This window comes from Bufo bufo, chromosome 2 (genome assembly GCF_905171765.1).
Source record: "Bufo bufo chromosome 2, aBufBuf1.1, whole genome shotgun sequence".
Taxonomy (NCBI): domain Eukaryota; kingdom Metazoa; phylum Chordata; class Amphibia; order Anura; family Bufonidae; genus Bufo; species Bufo bufo.
In genome coordinates this window covers 22,684,444-22,702,146 of record NC_053390.1, presented here as the reverse complement: position 1 = coordinate 22,702,146, position 17,703 = coordinate 22,684,444, and the positions used below count along the sequence as shown (strand labels likewise).

The 17,703-nt window shown below is 46.0% G+C and overlaps 1 protein-coding gene and 1 long non-coding RNA gene across 2 annotated transcripts; both read left to right on the top strand.

The window, feature by feature from the left end:
* Positions 1-5,294: 5,294 nt before the first annotated feature.
* Positions 5,295-6,222, top strand: LOC120991177. Its single transcript, XR_005776519.1, has 3 exons — positions 5,295-5,355; positions 5,732-5,856; positions 6,172-6,222. It is a non-coding gene; the product is annotated as an uncharacterized LOC120991177 (long non-coding RNA).
* A 4,622-nt stretch (positions 6,223-10,844) lies between these two features.
* On the top strand, positions 10,845-14,370 carry LOC120991160 (gastrula zinc finger protein XlCGF17.1-like). The gene is made up of 3 exons (XM_040420071.1): positions 10,845-10,897; positions 11,034-11,154; positions 12,777-14,370. The coding sequence occupies exons 2-3, from the start codon at positions 11,034-11,036 to the stop codon at positions 13,742-13,744; spliced, it is 1,089 nt and encodes a 362-aa protein (XP_040276005.1). The 5' UTR covers positions 10,845-10,897; the 3' UTR covers positions 13,745-14,370.
* The last annotated feature ends 3,333 nt before the right edge of the window (positions 14,371-17,703 follow it).

Below are 17,703 nucleotides of genomic sequence, written 5' to 3'. Positions count from 1 at the left end.
AAGGAACAGCTGAGGAGAAGGAGCTACGGATCCCTGAGTGAGCCAAAAGGGTTTGCAAAGCAAACCCAGAAAGCTACCATAAGGAAAACAGCCCTATCTTAAATAGAGCGTGCAGCCAACCGCTGCGACTTCCTGACCCCGGGTATAACGGAGTCAGGCGTGGTTCTCGATACCCTCGTGACAGTACCCCCCTCTCTACGAGGGGCCTCCGGACACTCAGGACCAGGTCTCTCAGGATGAGAGGCATGAAAAACCCGAACTAGCCTGTCGGTGTTTACCTCAGACGCAGGAACCCACATTCTTTCCTTGGGACCGTAACCTCTCCAATGTACCAGATATTGAAGAGAGCGGCGAACCCGACGAGAATTAACAATTTTGGATATCTGAAATTCTAGATTACCATCCACGACAACAGGAGGGGGTGGCAGCGGTGACGGTTCTAGAGCTGGAACATATTTTTTGAGTAACGACTTATGAAAAACATTATGAATTTTAAAAGTCTGAGGTAACTCCAGGCGAAAAGCCACGGGGTTGATGATGGCCACAATTTTGTAAGGGCCAATAAACCCAGGACCCAGTTTCCTAGAGGGAACCTTCAATTTAATATTCTTAGTAGACAACTACACAGTCATTCACTCCTAGGTCCGGACCTGGCGACCGTCTCTTATCAGCCATGCATTTGTATTTACCTCCCATATTTTTCAAGTTAGCTTGCACCTTCTGCCATACCGATGAAAGAGATGACGAAAACCGTTCCTCTTCGGGAACCCCAGAAGACCCCCCCTCTTTGAAAGTACAGAATTGGGGATGAAAACCATATGCACCAAGAAATGGTGACTTGCCAGTGGATTCCTGACGATGATTATTTATGGCAAACTCAGCTAATGGTAAATATGATGACCACAACTCTTGGTTTTCAGACACAAAACATCTTAGATATGTCTCAAGGTTTTGGTTGGTACGCTCAGTCTGTCCATTCGACTGAGGATGGAAAGCTGAGGAAAAGGACAAGTGTACCCCCAAACGGGAACAAAAAGCTTTCCAAAATGTAGAAATAAACTGGGTACCCCGATCCGAAACAACATCGGAGGGGACCCTGTGAAGCTTCACGATTTCACTGACGAATACCTGAGCAAGAGTCTTAGCATTAGGTAGTGCGGGTAACGCAATGAAGTGTACCATTTTGCTAAACCTGTCCACTACTACCAAAATAACTGTTTTACCCGCAGACAAAGGTAAGTCAGTGATAAAATCCATTGACAGATGTGTCCACGGTCTATTGGGAATGACGGAGTGGTAATAGAGACCCTGCAGGACGTGTATGTGAAACTTTTGCGCGCGCACAGGTAGAACAAGAAGACACAAAATCCAATACATCCTGACGCAACCTTGGCCACCAAAAACGACGAGACAATAGCTCCAAGGTTGCTTTACTACCCGGGTGCCCAGCAAGTGCCGAACTATGATGTTCCTTTAATAATTCGAAACGTAGGTTCAACGGTACAAACAATTTCTCTGAGGGGCAAGAGACCGGGGCGTCCCCCTGGGCCTCTAACACCTTCCCCTCCAGAACAGAGTGTACCGCAGAAACAACCACTCCTCTTTGAAGAATGGGCACCGGATCACTCACATTCCCCCCTCCAGGGAAACAACGAGATAGTGCATCAGCCTTGGTGTTCTTTGCCCCAGGACGATAGGTAATCACAAAGTTAAACCTGGTAAAAAAAAGCGACCACCTAGCCTGTCTAGGGGTGAGACGCTTAGCTGATTCGAGGTACAGAAGATTTCGGTCATCCACTGACCGAAGAGCCTGGGAATCAGTAGGTAAAGAGAACGCCCAGGACTGTGGGTCCCCCTGCAGCAGGGAAATAACAACCCCCACCCGCTGATCTTCATTACCAGAGGAGTAAGGGCGCAGTTTAAAATATAACTTACAGGCCTCACGGAATGTCAAAAACTTGTCCCTTCCCCCAGAAAATCTGTCAGGGAGAGGGACCTTGGGTTCCACAACAACCTGGTTACCAGTAGCAAACGCTGGGCTTGCGGTCAGTTGCAATCGCTGCTGTTGCTGGAGGACCGACGCCTTCAATCCTGCCACCTCAGAAGACAGGCCATGAAATAGTTTGGACAGAGCAGCAATTTGATCCATACAGGATTCTAAGTAGGTAAATTTTTTTTTTTTTTTTTTTTACCTACACAAAATAAGGGCCAGAGATAATGTAATGACCGGCGTCACGCACAGGGAGGAAAAAAGGGAAAGCCCTGCCCAAGGGAGAGGGAAAGGTGGTGACCCCTAACTCACCTTGCGGCTGGCACCTGACTGCCCTGACGTCCCTAGACAGGTTCCTCACCCGTGCGGCGATCACGTGCCTAAACCCTGGCTTTCCCTAAAATGAGCCCTAGATAGGGAACGGGCCGGTGGGATCGCTAGTCCGCACCACTATCACTAAGAGGGAAACACCAGGGAGAGGACAGACAAAACAGACAAACACATACACCCAGGTGGGCGATCACAATAGACCACAAATGTCCAACAGGGATCCGGAGGGTAGCGTACTGGACCAACTACCAGAGAACGCAGCAACACAGCTCCAGAAGGTCAGAATAGATGTCCAGGCAGGAAATTCTATCTCTGGCAAACAGAGAAGTGTGAGAGAGGATTATAAGGAGGTTTGGGAGTGCTGGATAAGGAACAGCTGAGGAGAAGGAGCTACGGATCCCTGAGTGAGCCAAAAGGGTTTGCAAAGCAAACCCAGAAAGCTACCATAAGGAAAACAGCCCTATCTTAAATAGAGCGTGCAGCCAACCGCTGCGACTTCCTGACCCCGGGTATAACAGAGTCAGGCGTGGTTCTCGATACCCTCGTGACACCTATGGACAGATCCCCCCATCTCCTCTGTGGAGGGTACAGCTTGTAGTGTCCTATGGGCAGATCCTTCCATCTCCTCTGTGGAGTGTACGGCTTATAGTGGTCCTATGGACAGATCCTTCCATCTCCTCTGTGAAGTGTACGGCTTATAGTGTCCTATGGACAGATCCCTCCATCTCCTTTGTGAAGTGTACGGCTTATAGTGTCCTATGGACATATCCCTCCATCTCCTCTGTGGTGTGTACGGCTTATAGTGTCCTATGGACAGGTTCTTCCATCTCCTCTGTGGAGTGTGAGGCTTATAGTGTCCAATGGACGGATCCTTCCATCTCCTCTGTGGAGTGTGAGGCTTATAGTGTCCTATGGACGGATCCTTCCATCTCCTCTGTGGAGTATACAGCTTATAGTGTCCTATGGCAGATACTTCCATCTCCTCTTCGGAGGGTATGGCTTATAGTGGTCCAGATCCCTCCATCTCCTCTGTGGAGTGTACGGCTTATAGTGTCCTATGGACAGATCCTTCTATCTTCTCTGTGGAGGTTACAGCTTATAGTGTCCTATGGACAGATCCCTCCATCTCCTCTTCGGAGTGTACAGCTTATAGTGGTCCTATGGACAGATCCTTCCATCTCCTCTGTGTGGAGTGTATGGCTTATAGTGGTCCTATGGACAGATCCTTCCATCTGCTCTGTGAAGTGTACGGCTTATAGTGTCCTATGGACAGATCCTTCCATCTCCTCTGTGGAGTGTACAGCTTATAGTGTCCTATGGACAGATACTTCCATCTCCTCTTCGGAGGGTACGGCTTATAGTGGTCCTATGGACAGATCCTTCCATCTCCTTCTGCGGAGTATACAGCTATAGTGGTCCAGATCCCTCCATCTCCTCTGTGGAGTTTACGGCTTATAGTGTCCTATGGACGGATCCTTCCATCTCCTCTGTGGAGTATACAGCTTATAGTGTCCTATGGCAGATACTTCCATCTCCTCTTCAGAGGGTACGGCTTATAGTGGTCCAGATCCCTCCATCTCCTTTGTGGAGTGTACGGCTTATAGTGGTCCAGATCCTTCCATCTCCTCTGTGGAGTGTACAGCTTATAGTGTCCTATGGACAGATCCCTCCATCTCCTCTGTGGAGTGTACGGCTTATAGTGTCCTATGGACAGATCCTTTCATCTCCTCTGTGGGGTGTACGGCTTATAGTGGTCCTATGGACAGATCCTTCCATCTCCTCTGTGAAGTGTACGGCTTATAGTGGTCCTATGGGAAGATCCTTCCATCTCCTCTGTGGAGTGTACAGCTTATAGTGTCCTATGGACGGATCCTTCCATCTCCTCTGTGGAGTGTACGGCTTATAGTGTCCTATGGACAGATCCTTCCATCTCCTCTGTGGAGTGTACGGCTTATAGTGTCCTATGGACAGGTTCTTCCATCTCCTCTGTGGGGTGTACGGCTTATAGTGTCCTATGTACAGTTCCTTCCATCTCCTCTGTGGAGTGTACGGCTTATAGTGTCCTATGGACAGGTCCTTCCATCTCCTCTGTGGGGTGTACGGCTTATAGTGTCCTATGGACAGGTTCTTCCATCTCCTCTGTGGGGTGTACGGCTTATAGTGTCCTATGTACAGTTCCTTCCATCTCCTCTGTGGGGTGTACGGCTTATAGTGTCCTATGGACAGGTTCTTCCATCTCCTCTGTGGGGTGTACGGCTTATAGTGTCCTATGTACAGTTCCTTCCATCTCCTCTGTGGAGTGTACGGCTTATAGTGTCCTATGGACAGATCCCTCCATCTCCTCTGTGGAGTGTACGGCTTATAGTGTCCTATGGACAGGTCCTTCCATCTCCTCTGTGGGGTGTACAGCTTATAGTGGTCCTATGAGACTATTATTAAGGGCATTATTCTGGCGTTCCCCTGGAATTCACCTTTTATCTCCTATACAGGGATGTGGACTCTCCTTCTCCTCCGGATCTTACAGAACAGACACACATCCTACTAAATACAGAACCGAAACTGCAAAGAGAGGACAATGTAGTCAGAGAGCGAGCGAATCCTTATCTCTGACTATGAACCAGTGTATGAAGAAGCGCTGCAAATGGGAGACATTTCTATGAGAGGCCCATCCATCCCATCACTGAAGAGGAGCTCACACTATGAGACCTGCCCCCATAGAAGACACCGAGAAGATCCTTCTGGAAATAGTCACCGACTAGAGACCTGTCCTTCACTGCTCTACTGCCTTCTCCTCCTCACACAGGAGCTCCGCCCATCAGGTCACATGACCATCATCACAGCCCTGTCACCACCTCTTCTCCTCACCACTGCAGAGCCCCGCCCCGCCCGCCCCGCCCCGCCCCCTGCACGGATCACATGACGGTGACGTCACCGCAGGTCCTTCAGCTCTGGCAGTGCAGCAGATACTGGGCAGGTCCTGGTCGGTAGTCAGGGCTCTTGTTCTCTCTGGTATCAGCCATTCCTCCAGCCTGCAGGTAAGATGAGCTGTGAGGAGACAGTGTGGTGGAGAGCTCAGACATGTCACCTCTGGAGGTTCTCCTCCATTACACACAAGGGATCCTTCTCCGCTCCTCAGATTAGTATGATGGGGGAGGAGTAGTGGGGAGAGTGGGGGTTGTCATCCTTCAGTGCTGGATGAGAGAATCTGCTCCGTGTGTATGAGGTTTTCACCTCCAGGTGCTTAGATACACACTGCACTGACAGGAGCTTAGATACACCCGGAGCTCAGGGCTTTTCCTGTCAGTGCAGCTTTATGAGGGTCTGAGTTTTGCGGGATGAGTTGTACTTTTTCTCGGCCTCATTATCGGGGACATGGGACTCACTGATTAACCTTTATTCCTGTTTTTGGAGGCGTCATGAAGAAAACCAGCAATACGAGCCTTCTCCTGAATGAGCCACCAAGGATGGACAGGAAGGAGATCAGCAGAAGAATATTAGACCTCACCTTGGAGATCATCTCCCTGCTGAGCGGAGAGGTAAACTTTTCTAGATTTCTCTCCTCTTTATTGTATTCTGTAACAAGTCAGACATCGGGAAGGAGAATCCATCATAGGAAGTGATAGGAAGAGTCCAGGGTCCTGGAGAACGGCCTCCAGACCTTCCAAGTGATGGAGAACCTGAAGATCAGCCCCCAGTATGGTGAGTGATGTGTCATGTGACCAGTGACCAATAGTCATGTTGTAGGAGCCATGAGAAGGTAAGTAGGCACGTTGTACCCAGGAAGAAGAGGCCGGAGGAGAGCACATGGCCCCTGAAGGGTTTATTCCCTAAGTGTCTCTCTCCATCCACAGGAGTACACAATAGTGAAGAAGACATCGGGGGACTGTGTGACTCCCATCATCCATCTCCAGGAGTCAGGAGGGCGGAGCAGGACCCCTCACCCCATCACAGAGCCTCCCCCTCACCCCCTGATACATGAGCAGAAGATCCTAGAGCTCACCCACAAGATGATGGAGCTGCTGACTGGAGAGGTGACACTGCTGGGAATGCTGGGAAATTCTCCAGTAACAGCACTGGAGGGGTCTGGGTGATGACGGTGTCATTGTGTTGTCAGGTTCCTGTAAGGTGTCAGGACGTCACTGTCTATTTCTCCATGGAGGAGTGGGAGTATATAGAAGGGCACAAGGATCTGTACAAGGAGGCCATGATGGAGGAGCACCAGCCTCTTATATCACAAGGTAAGAGCCGTCATGTGCAGTGTATACACGTGTGTGCAGTGACATGTAATGGAGGAGCACCAGCCTCTTATATCACAAGGTAAGAGCCGTCATGTGCAGTGTATACACGTGTGTGCAGTGACATGTAATGGAGGAGCACCAGCCTCTTATATCACAGGGTAAGAGCCGTCATGTGCAGTGTATACACGTGTGTGCAGTGACATGTAATGGAGGAGCACCAGCCTCTTATATCACAAGGTAGGACCCGTCATGTGCAGTGTATACACGTGTGCGCAGTGACATGTAATGGAGGAGCACCAGCCTCTTCTATCACAAGGTAAGACCCGTCATGTGCAGTGTATACACGTGTGTGCAGTGACATGTAATGGAGGAGCACCAGCCTCTTATATCACAGGGTAAGAGCCGTCATGTGCAGTGTATACACGTGTGTGCAGTGACATGTAATGGAGGAGCACCACAAGTTAGACTCTTTACACATGACATTAGGTCCCTGCATTTGCCTTATTAGTCAGACATATTGTTGGGCTCCATTCACTTGAAGGATCTCAGGAGGCTTCCTGCTGAAGTAATTCTACTCCAGGAGCTGCTGGGGATGTCTGGGGGCAGATGCCCCTTTTTGATGCAGCAGATGATTGCTCTTCATCTCTTCCTTGGCCCAGTTACTAGGGAAGGAGGATCCATAGTCCGTCTCTCCTATTCCTAGATGACAGGTGGCTTCTTGTAATGTGCTAGGTCTTCACACATCTGTGGTTCATCCTCCATAGTGGATCAGGCTCTGAGGTAGTGAGTTGCCACAGTTTTGTGACTCCTTCATGGCGCTCACTCTCCGGCCTCAGACCTGCACTCACTCAGTGGCGCCACCTGTGTTTCCTTTGCACCAACACCTCCACGGCTTCACTCATTTAACAACATGTTGAGTAGAAAACTGGTGCACATTAGACCAGATATCTACTCCAGCTCCCTGGCATCCTCCGATTTCTTTGTCTGTCACACAGAACTCCTGAAGATGCTCCAGAATCATTACCTCTTGTGAGGAATATGTGGAGTTATGATTTAATTCCTGTCATTTGCTCAGGGTGAGGGTTAGTTGGGCAGAGGAAACCAGTCTCCACAGGTGGCCCTGCTTCAAAGCCTGACCACCTGTTTACATTTTTGTAATTCTGTAGACCCAATTCTGTGGACATCATGCATGGAACCAGGAGTTCATAAATTCTGAAATGACCGTACATCGCATAAATCCCCTGTTGACTTCTTTGCGACCCCGGGACCGAGACAGACGTTCTCCCGGTTCGTTTGCTTGTGGGACGCAGGGAAGGGGAGATACGGAGAACTCCTAGTAGGAACCAAATAACAGCACCATGTTTGGTCTCCAGCTGGTCCATTAGTGCCAGAACCATCTCCCTATGACCTTCCAGTGAGGGGCTATGATCCATAATCGGTTTGTGAATTTTTGGCTACCGGGACCAGGGAGGGGGAGTGGAATCCTCCCAGGGAAAGGGAGTGGCGTGACCGACTAAGGGTTAAAGTGCCCATTCAAGGCATAGGCCATTGTCTTTCTCTGAAGGGGGTCATGTTATGTAATGTGTTTGGAGGGACCTTTATACGGTAACAGACTTTCATTTGCTGATTGTACCACCATCTGTATTTGCACATCTGACCATTGTATATATCTGTGTGTATATAGTGTTGTGTCTAGTGCGCCCTTAAAGGCAATTAAATATATAAATTAACCTTGCGCTGTTCTGTATCTCGGTCATGAATCCCCACGTCCGTATTTTGGCATAACGTTATATGCTACCCGGGTTGGTTTCTGACCCAATATAATACCGTTAACAGACCGGGCTTATATCTAACAAGGAACTGGTGGCAGTCTACCGGGCGGGAAGGGCTCTGTGTCACTGGGGCAGTGGAAGGGCTCTCTCAGCCTGTCAGGGTTATTAGTGAGTAGTGGGCCAAGACGTGCGTTGCAGCATGGGCCACCCTCACTTACTCCCCATGTGGACAGGAGCTGTCTGTGTAAAGTGTGTGAAGCTGACCTTAACGCAATCACAGGGAGGGCGTAACCTCACGTAACCAGTTACAAAACCGTACCACGTGATCCTGACGTAGAGTGATGTGAGGCAGGGCTGCAAAGTACGGTATCGTCACACCTCTTAATAATATGGGCGCATCACACACCAGTGTGGTTCACTACTTAGACTGGTGTAAGATACACCCCCCCTACTCTGTCTATAACACACCTCAGCCAATGGCACCAACACAGCCTTCCAGGAATACTGTACAGTCGTGGCCAAAAGTTTTGAGAATGACACAAATATTAGTTTTCACAAAGTTTGCTGCTAAACTGCTTTTAGATCTTTGTTTCAGTTGTTTCTGTGATGTAGTGAAATATAATTACACGCACTTCATACGTTTCAAAGGCTTTTATCGACAATTACAGGACATTTATGCAAAGAGTCAGTATTTGCAGTGTTGGCCCTTCTTTTTCAGGACCTCTGCAATCCGACTGGGCATGCTCTCAATCAACTTCTGGGCCAATTCCTGACTGATAGCAACCCATTCTTTCATAATCACTTCTTGGAGTTTGTCAGAATTAGTGGGTTTTTGTTTGTCCACCCGCCTCTTGAGGATTGACCACAAGTTCTCAATGGGATTAAGATCTGGGGAGTTTCCAGGCCATGGACCCAAAATGTCAACGCTTTGGTCCCCGAGCCACTTAGTTATCACTTTTGCCTTATGGCACGGTGCTCCATCGTGCTGGAAAATGCATTGTTCTTCACCAAACTGTTGTTGGATTGTTGGAAGAAGTTGCTGTTGGAGGGTGTTTTGGTGCCATTCTTTATTCATGGCTGTGTTTTTGGGCAAAATTGTGAGTGAGTCCACTCCCTTGGATGAGAAGCAACCCCACACATGAATGGTCTCAGGATGCTTTACTGTTGGCATGACACAGGACTGATGGTAGCGCTCACCATTTCTTCTCCGGACAAGCCTTTTTCCAGATGCCCCAAACAATCGGAAAGAGGCTTCATCGGAGAATATGACTTTGCCACAGTCCTCAGCAGTCCATTCACCAAACTTTCTGCAGAAGATCAATCTGTCCCTGATGTTTTTTTTGGAGAGAAGTGGCTTCTTTGCTGCCCTTCTTGACACCAGGCGATCTTCCAAAAGTCTTTGCCTCACTGTGCGTGCAGATGCGCTCACACCTGCCTGCTGCCATTCCTGAGCAAGCTCTGCACTGGTGGCACTCCGATCCCGCAGCTGAATCCTCTTTAGGAGACGATTCTGGCGCTTGCTGGACTTTCTTTGACGCCCTGAAGCCTTCTTAACAAGAATTGAACCTCTTTCCTTGAAGTTCTTGATGATCCGATAAATTGTCGATTGAGGTGCAATCTTAGTAGCCACAATATCCTTACCTGTGAAGCCATTTTTATGCAACGCAATGATGGCTGCACGCGTTTCTTTGCAGGTCACCATGGTTAACAATGGAAGAACAATGATTTCAAGCATCACCCTCCTTTTAACATGTCAATTCTGCCATTTTAACCCAATCAGCCTGACATAATGATCTCCAGCCTTGTGCTCGTCAACATTCTCACCTGAGTTAACAAGACGATTACTGAAATGATCTCAGCAGGTCCTTAAATGACAGCAATGAAATGCAGTGGAAAGGTTTTTGGGGGATTTTCATGGCAAATAAGGACTATGCAATTCATCTCATCACTCTTCATAACATTCTGGAGTATATGCAAATTGCTATTATAAAAACTTAAGCAGCAACTTTTCCAATTTCCAATATTTATGTAATTCTCAAAACTTTTGGCCACGACTGTATGGTCAGTTATGTGCTGCTACGTTCCAAATGATGTGACTCCTTACCCTGCACAACCACCCACACAGTAAAGAAACATTATGGCGTACAGGATATAACAAAAGGTGTAATAGACAGAACAGAAGGTGGACTGATTCAAGCTGAGCAGACGACGGAGGGCAATGGGTAAAATGAATCCCATAGTAACAGTGTCTCTCATGGACTCTCAGAAAATATCCAGTAAATGTCATGAGAATTTTTTTCCCCATTCACCATAATAGCTCCTTAGGAGAAAAAAATTGTCTTTGCAGGAAAAGGAGACTTGGAGGGGGATATAGATGTATAGTTTTCTCCAACACCTCGGTGCTTGATGGAGACGAGTATAGACAGATCTACAGGAGGCCATGTATTCAGTCACTGTGTGCTTGTGTCTCCACAGATGGATCCAGGAGGAGAAATCCACCAGAGAGATGTCCCCGTCCTCTGTATTCCCAGGACTGTCCAGAGGAGAAGGTCCCAGAGAACCCTCAGGTAGATGTAGCTGAGCCCTATACACATCTATATAGGGGGGTCCTGCAGTCATAGAGGGGTCATAGATTGTGGGGGTCTCTTATGTGGATCTGTTAGATTTCCCACCTGTCTGCTGTATTGTACTGAATTGTTACAGATGACAAATCAGGGGGAAGATCTGACATATATTAAAGTGGAGGTTGAAGAAGAGAGGATGATGGACGATCCCCCGTGTAAGAGTGAGGTGGAGGAGGACATTTCCGGAGATGTCACCACAGGTATGGAATCATGAATGGAGAAAGTGACTTCAGATTCTGTCCTTGGTGCCTTCAGGGCAGGAGGAGAATCTGATCACCGGCTGCTGCTCTTTGATTGGAGATGTCCTCATCACATCATGAAGTGTTCCCCTCTCTGATCAGATTCTTCTCTGATCCCGGCTGTTCCTGCAGGACATGACGGTCAGTCACATCCACACACCCACTGGGGATTATGCAGGCAAGGCTTTTTTGTCTGTGCTGTCATGTACGCCATTGTGCAGGAATTACATGCCGCCAGTGACTTACATGTACCTCGTTGTGTAGGAATGGGTTAAACATCATTTTGAGATGTTAAAAGAGATATTAAACAATAATCTGTGATTTTTCTTCTTAATAGATAAAGGGGTTTTGCAGACTGAGACTTTGGGAGCAGGGGAGGAGGTACACTAAAAAGTGGTTGTAGGTGGGCATTATGGTATGGATTTTCTAGTGAATCCATCAGCTTCATCGGGTCTAAGAGATCTGTGTAATAATGAATGCAGGTTGGGTGGAGGAATGTTCAGTATATTGGGAAGACTAGATGGGCCAAATGGTTCTTATCTGCCGACACATTCTATGTTTCTATGTGGTGACGGATCTATAAATTATAGTTTATCCAGCAGTCCGTTATTAGTCCGTTAATCATCATAATAATGGTTACTTTGCTACTAGACAAGTATTTTTCTGTCTTTTCTTTGCTCTAGTGACCATTTTTTTGGTGACAGGTACTTTGATGTTGGTATGTCCCCTGAGGAGCCTGAAATCAACTAGGCGAAACGTGTAGGGACTGTGAAGGACATCTTTTAGGACACTTTTTCTATTTTTTTGTGTATCACTATTTTTTCTTTATTATACGGTATTGGGTGGTTCTTGTCACCCCATCTGGGGCACTATATCTGGTTATTATTTTTGGTACTTATATTAGTCCAGGTCCATATTTAGGGCCACCATTCCACATAGTTGGAATACTTCCCCGTGTAAGGGTTATCTTAGGGCCATTAGGAGGCACGAGACACAGGATCGCCCCTATCGGGGCGGCTATTCCGTTTGCAGGCAGGGCTGCAGAGATAGGGCCAGTATCAGGGACATCACCCTTATCCAATGTTCATGAGACGTCTGCCTACCCTCCTACAATTATAAGCCATTGGAATAGTCATTTTGCATTAGCTTTTGATTTTCTTTTTTATTTCTTTTCTTTTCATTGTTCTAAGGGTGTATTGGCTTTTATTATTGAATTATTAAAGGTTACGTTTTAGCATAGTGGTCTTCCTGTGGGGTCTATAAATTAGCCTGTATTAATGTCATGAGCACTTGGCATATTAAGGCCAGATGTGTTGGCAGAAGGCAGGCTTGATCGCCATACATGGTCAGGTCTTTAAAAATGTTAAGCCAAGTTTGTGTAAGATCAGTAGTTGCCTAATTTAGACCAGAATACTGAACTTTGTCAGAGTACTATACAAACCTTTTATAAGGCTGGATTCACACATTCATATGGCTTTTACTTCTCCTTCCTGCTGAATCAACTTTCAGCCTAATAGGAATGTTATAATTTTTCTCCTCTGTAGTTTGAAAAAGAAAAAAAAAATTTTTTTTTATCTTCACAGAAAATCCTGAGGAAAACTTCACGTTATCACTGAATTATAAAGTGGAAGATGAAGCTATCATACAGCACTCTTCTGGAGAAAATATTATTACCCTTAATGTACATCCAGGACTTCACAGTACAGATCTGTCATATAATCCTCCTAAACATGGGGAAACTTCTCCTGACCAATCACAGATTGTTACTGCAAATACAGGTCAGATATGGGGTAAAAGATTTCACTATGTTAAAGAGTTCACAAAGAGATCAATTCTTTCTACAAACAGAAGAATTCGCACAGTGAAGAAGGCATACTCTTGTTCAGTATGTGGGAAGTGCTTTACATGTAAATCACATCTCGTCATACATGAGAGGATCCACACAGGGGAGAAACCATATCCATGTCCAGAATGTGGGAAATGTTTTAAAAAAAAACAAGATCTCGTTACACATGAGAGAAGGCACACAGGCGAGAAGCCGTATTCATGTTCAGAATGTGGGAAATGTTATACACAAATGTCAAGTCTCATTATACATGAGAGAAGTCACACAGGAGAGAAGCCGTTTTCATGTTCAGAATGTGATAAATGTTTCAAACAAAAGGCACATCTCGTTGCACATCTGACAAGTCACACAGGAGAAAGGCCGTATTCATGTTCACAATGTGGGAAATGTTATAAAAAAAAATCACATCTTGTTACGCATGCGAGAATTCACACAGGAGAGAAACCGCATTCATGTTCAGAATGTGGGAAATGTTTTGTTGCTAAATCAAATCTTGTTAGACATAAGAGAACTCACACAGGAGAGAAACCATACTCCTGTTCAGAATGTGGGAAATGTTTTTTTGTTAAAGCAAGTCTTGTTGCACATGTGAAAAGTCACACAAAAGAGAAGCCATATTCATGTTCTGAATTTGAAAAATGTTTTGCACAGAATTCAGTGCTTTTTACACATCAGAGAAATCACACAGAAGAGAAGCCATATTAATGCTCAGAATTTTGGAAATGTTTTACAGAAAAATAACATTGTGTTAGGCATGAGATTCACAGAGAAGAGTAACCCTATTCATGTTTAGAATGTGGGAAGTGCTTTACAGATAAGTCTTGTTAAACTTGAGTAAAGTCACACAGGAGGGAAGCCAAATTCATGTTCAGAATGTGGAAAATCTGATCTTGTTACATATGAGAGATGTCACACATGAAGGAAGTGGAGATAAGTGAATTTCTTGAAATTTGTTTTACGTTCAATTCATATGAATTGGTCAGCAGATTTGTTTTGGATACCCAAATCTAAAATTGCTCTGACAAGTTGTAAATTACATTTTGGGTGTCTCTTAGGACTGTATGCAACTACTTTTGAAGCTTTTTAATGCCAAGACAACATTAGTTATCTTAAATTGACAGTGACACATATAGCTATGGGTAAACGGATGGTATCAGGTGGTAGTAGACATCCTGTTAAATAAAACAGCTTAGTTATGCTTTTTAAAATAAATTGTCCAAAAATGATCCCTTTTGGGGTAAGGTGTCTGACAGCGTCTATGCATGCACAGTGGTGTTAAAAGAAGCAATGGCTTGTTTTCAACATGCGTTCTAAAATTTCCCTTTTTTGGGAACAGCAGCAGTATAGTGTGGAACCTGATGGACAAGGCAGGAGATGTGCAGGTGTGTATGGGTAGTAGTAAAGGCACCAGTACCTTATTATTTTAGTCAAATCATCACGCAAACATACAAAGTACTGCAACGCAGTGCAGTCGTGAGGCAGTACTCAATAAATAACCCATTCCACATACATAGCATGGCAGCACAAGCTGGCCTACACTATACATCACAGTGCATACCACAACAAAGCAACAGACAGTGATACGGGGAGGGAGGGGAAATCACATGCCCGAAGCTTTATTGAAGGACAGAGGGAGGAAGAAGAGGGGTTTAATACTCTTCTTCATTGAGGAAATCCTGGCAGTCCAAAATGTTGTAGTCCCTGAGCAGGCTGTGTATGAGCCTGTGGCAGTCCAGGATGGACATGTTCTCCATCCTGAGAATAAGGCAATGCCTGACAAGCCATATAGAGTCCTAAAACAGTTTATAAGATGCCAGACCTCCTGGATAGCTCCAACAGTATGAATCCCAGGTAATAGTCCATACACTGAGGTGTGTTGCAGGCTGTTCCTGGATGCAGGCTTTGAGTTCATGTTCCAGTGCATCCAACAGGCCCTGTGCAAAGGGTCACTCCCAAAACAGGTGGTAAGTAGAGTTAAGCGAACAAATGTGGAAGGGAAATGACTTAAAATAACATAAAATACGTAAAAATAAAAAATAATAATCTTGATCTAGGAGGACCAGGTCCATATGGAGAAGGAGGTTGAGGAGGCGGTGGTTGTGGTGGTGTAGGTGGAAGTGGAGGAGGAGGAGGTAGCCTACACTGCTTTTTGGTTTTAATTTATATTTTTTAATTAGGGTACACCCCAAAACATTGGGAAATATAACCCTTCAGTCGTGATAAACACACGTTCAGACAATACAGCGGCTGCAGGGCAGGCCAGCACCTCCAAGGCGTAAAGGGCAAGCTCAGGCCATGTGCCCAATTTGGAGACCCAGAAGTTGCAGGGGTTGACCCCTGTCAGTTAGTTTGTGTAGGCGTGTGCACACTTACTGCCCCACCCACCATGTTGCACGTCCCCGTGATGTTCACGATCCAATTTAATATCTGCTCTATTAACTTTTGATGTTCTTTTATGCGCCTACCATGGTGATTACGGGTGGCGGGAAATCAGGGTTCCAGACCGGAGAGGGAGCTTGAGAAAAAGAGACCAAATTTAAGGGAGATAAATTAATTTAAAAAATTGGGGATCAAGAATAAATGTGGGAAAAGTTATTGAGGCGCAAATGTGGGACAAATTACAGAAGCCCAAATGTGGGCCAAAAGAGTCAAGCGGAATTGTGGGAAAAGCTATTGAGGCGCAAAAAGAGTTTAGCGGAAATGTGGGACAAAGTATTGAAGCTTAAATGTGGTACAACTTGTTTAAGTTTAAACATTGAATCAAAGGAGGTGGCGCGCATCAATTAAAGAAGCATTTCAGAAATTTTCTTCCCTGTCCCCTATGCAGAGCAGGGGTTTATTCATGTCTAAAATTGTATAATGTCAACCCAAGAATGTAACAGAAAAATTACAGAAATTAATTAACCTGTCTACTTGGTAGAGCATGGGTCTATGACCGAAAACAATTGTTTATTGTCACCCAAAAATGTAAAATATAAATTATTGAAATTTATTAAGCTGTCAACTAGGTAGAGGAGGGGTATATTACTCCCAAAAATTGGTGAATTTGATCATAAAATGTAACTGACAAATGTTATAATATTTTTTTTTACCGGTCTAATTTCACACCAAAAAATTGCTGAATTTCACCAGAAAATGTAACTTTTTTTTTTTTGTTTACCGGCCTACTAGGTATAGCAGTGGTACATCACACCCAAAAATTAGTGAATTTCCCCATAAAATGAAAGAGACCAATTTTTTTATTGTTTAACCTGTCTACTAGGTATAGCAGTGGTACTATACACCCAAAAATTTTTGAATTTCAACTGCAAATGTAACTCACAAATATATTTTTTCTGTTAACCGGCCTACTGGGTATAGCAGTGGTACTATACACCCAAAAATTGGTGAATTCCACCAGAAAATGTAAATGACAAAGTAGTGAAATGATATAAAATAAAACACGTACAAAAAAAAAAATGGATTTATGAGGTGGAGTTCCATATGGAGTAGGAGTTTGAGGAGGCGGTGGACGTAGCGGAGTAAATGGAAGCGGCAGTGGAGGAGGACGAGATAGCCAACACAGGTTTTTGGTTTTAATTTAATTTTGTAAAATTAAGGTACACTCCAAAAGAGTTTGAAATATCCAAAATACAAACATGAGCAATTGCGCTGCAGTATAACAATGGCTGCTTAGTGCCGATCTACATGTCTATTCTGCACAAGGTACGGACAAGTCCTGAGGGATCCATTCTTGGTTCATTTTAATAAACGTGAGCTTGTCCACATTGGCTGTGGACAGGCAGCTGTGCTTGTCTGTAATGACGCCCCCTGTCGTGCTAAACACACGTTCAGATAAATACACTGGCTGCCGGGCAGGCCAGCACCTCTAAGGCGTAAAGGGCAAGCTCAGGCCATGTGCCCAATTTGGAGACCCAGAAGTTGAAGGGGGCAGACCCGTCATTCAGTACGTGTAGGCGTGTGCACACATACTGCTCCACCATGTTGGTGAAATGCTGCTGCTAAGACGTTCCATATCAACTGGTGGTGCTGGTTGTTGTCGCGTGCTGACAAAGCTTTTCCACATGTCGGCCATGCTAACCCTGCTTTCTGAGGTGCTGGAGGTGCCCCATCTGCATTGGGGACCTCTGCCTTCGCCTTGTGCTTCCACTGTGCCCCCGCTGTCAGGTGGGAATGCCACCAGCAGCACGTCTACCAGCGTGCACTTGTACTCGCGCATCTTACGATCACGCTCCAGTGAGGGAATTAAGGACGGTACGTTGTCCTTGTAACGGGCATCCAGCAGCGTGGCCACCCAGTAATCAGCACAAGTTAGAATGTGGGCAACTCGGCGGTCGTTGCGGAGACACTGCAGCATGTAATCGCTCATGTGTGCCAGGCTGCCCAGAGGCGATGAAAAGCTGTCCTCTGTGGGAGGTGTATTGTCTGTGTCCTCTGTGTCCCCCCCATCCACGCAGCAGTGATGGCCATGAGCTGGTCTGGGTGCCACCCTGCTGTGAACATGGTTCCTCCATCTCCTCATCCTCCAGAACTGTAACCTGGCTGGACAATTGTGTACCTTGGGTTTGTGGGTGCAGGAACCCACCCTCGGAGCCACTTGGGAATGACTGGCCGGAAACCCTACGAAATGATCCCTCTTCCTCCTCCTGTGCCACATCCTCTTC

Excerpts from the sequence above, each read along its gene's own strand:
- LOC120991160 (XM_040420071.1), top strand. The coding sequence starts at position 11,034 with ATGACAAATCAGGGGGAAGATCTGACATATATTAAAGTGGAGGTTGAA. Across the intron at positions 11,155-12,776 it reads TTCCGGAGATGTCACCACAG|AAAATCCTGAGGAAAACTTC; the intron begins GTATGGAATCAT and ends TTATCTTCACAG.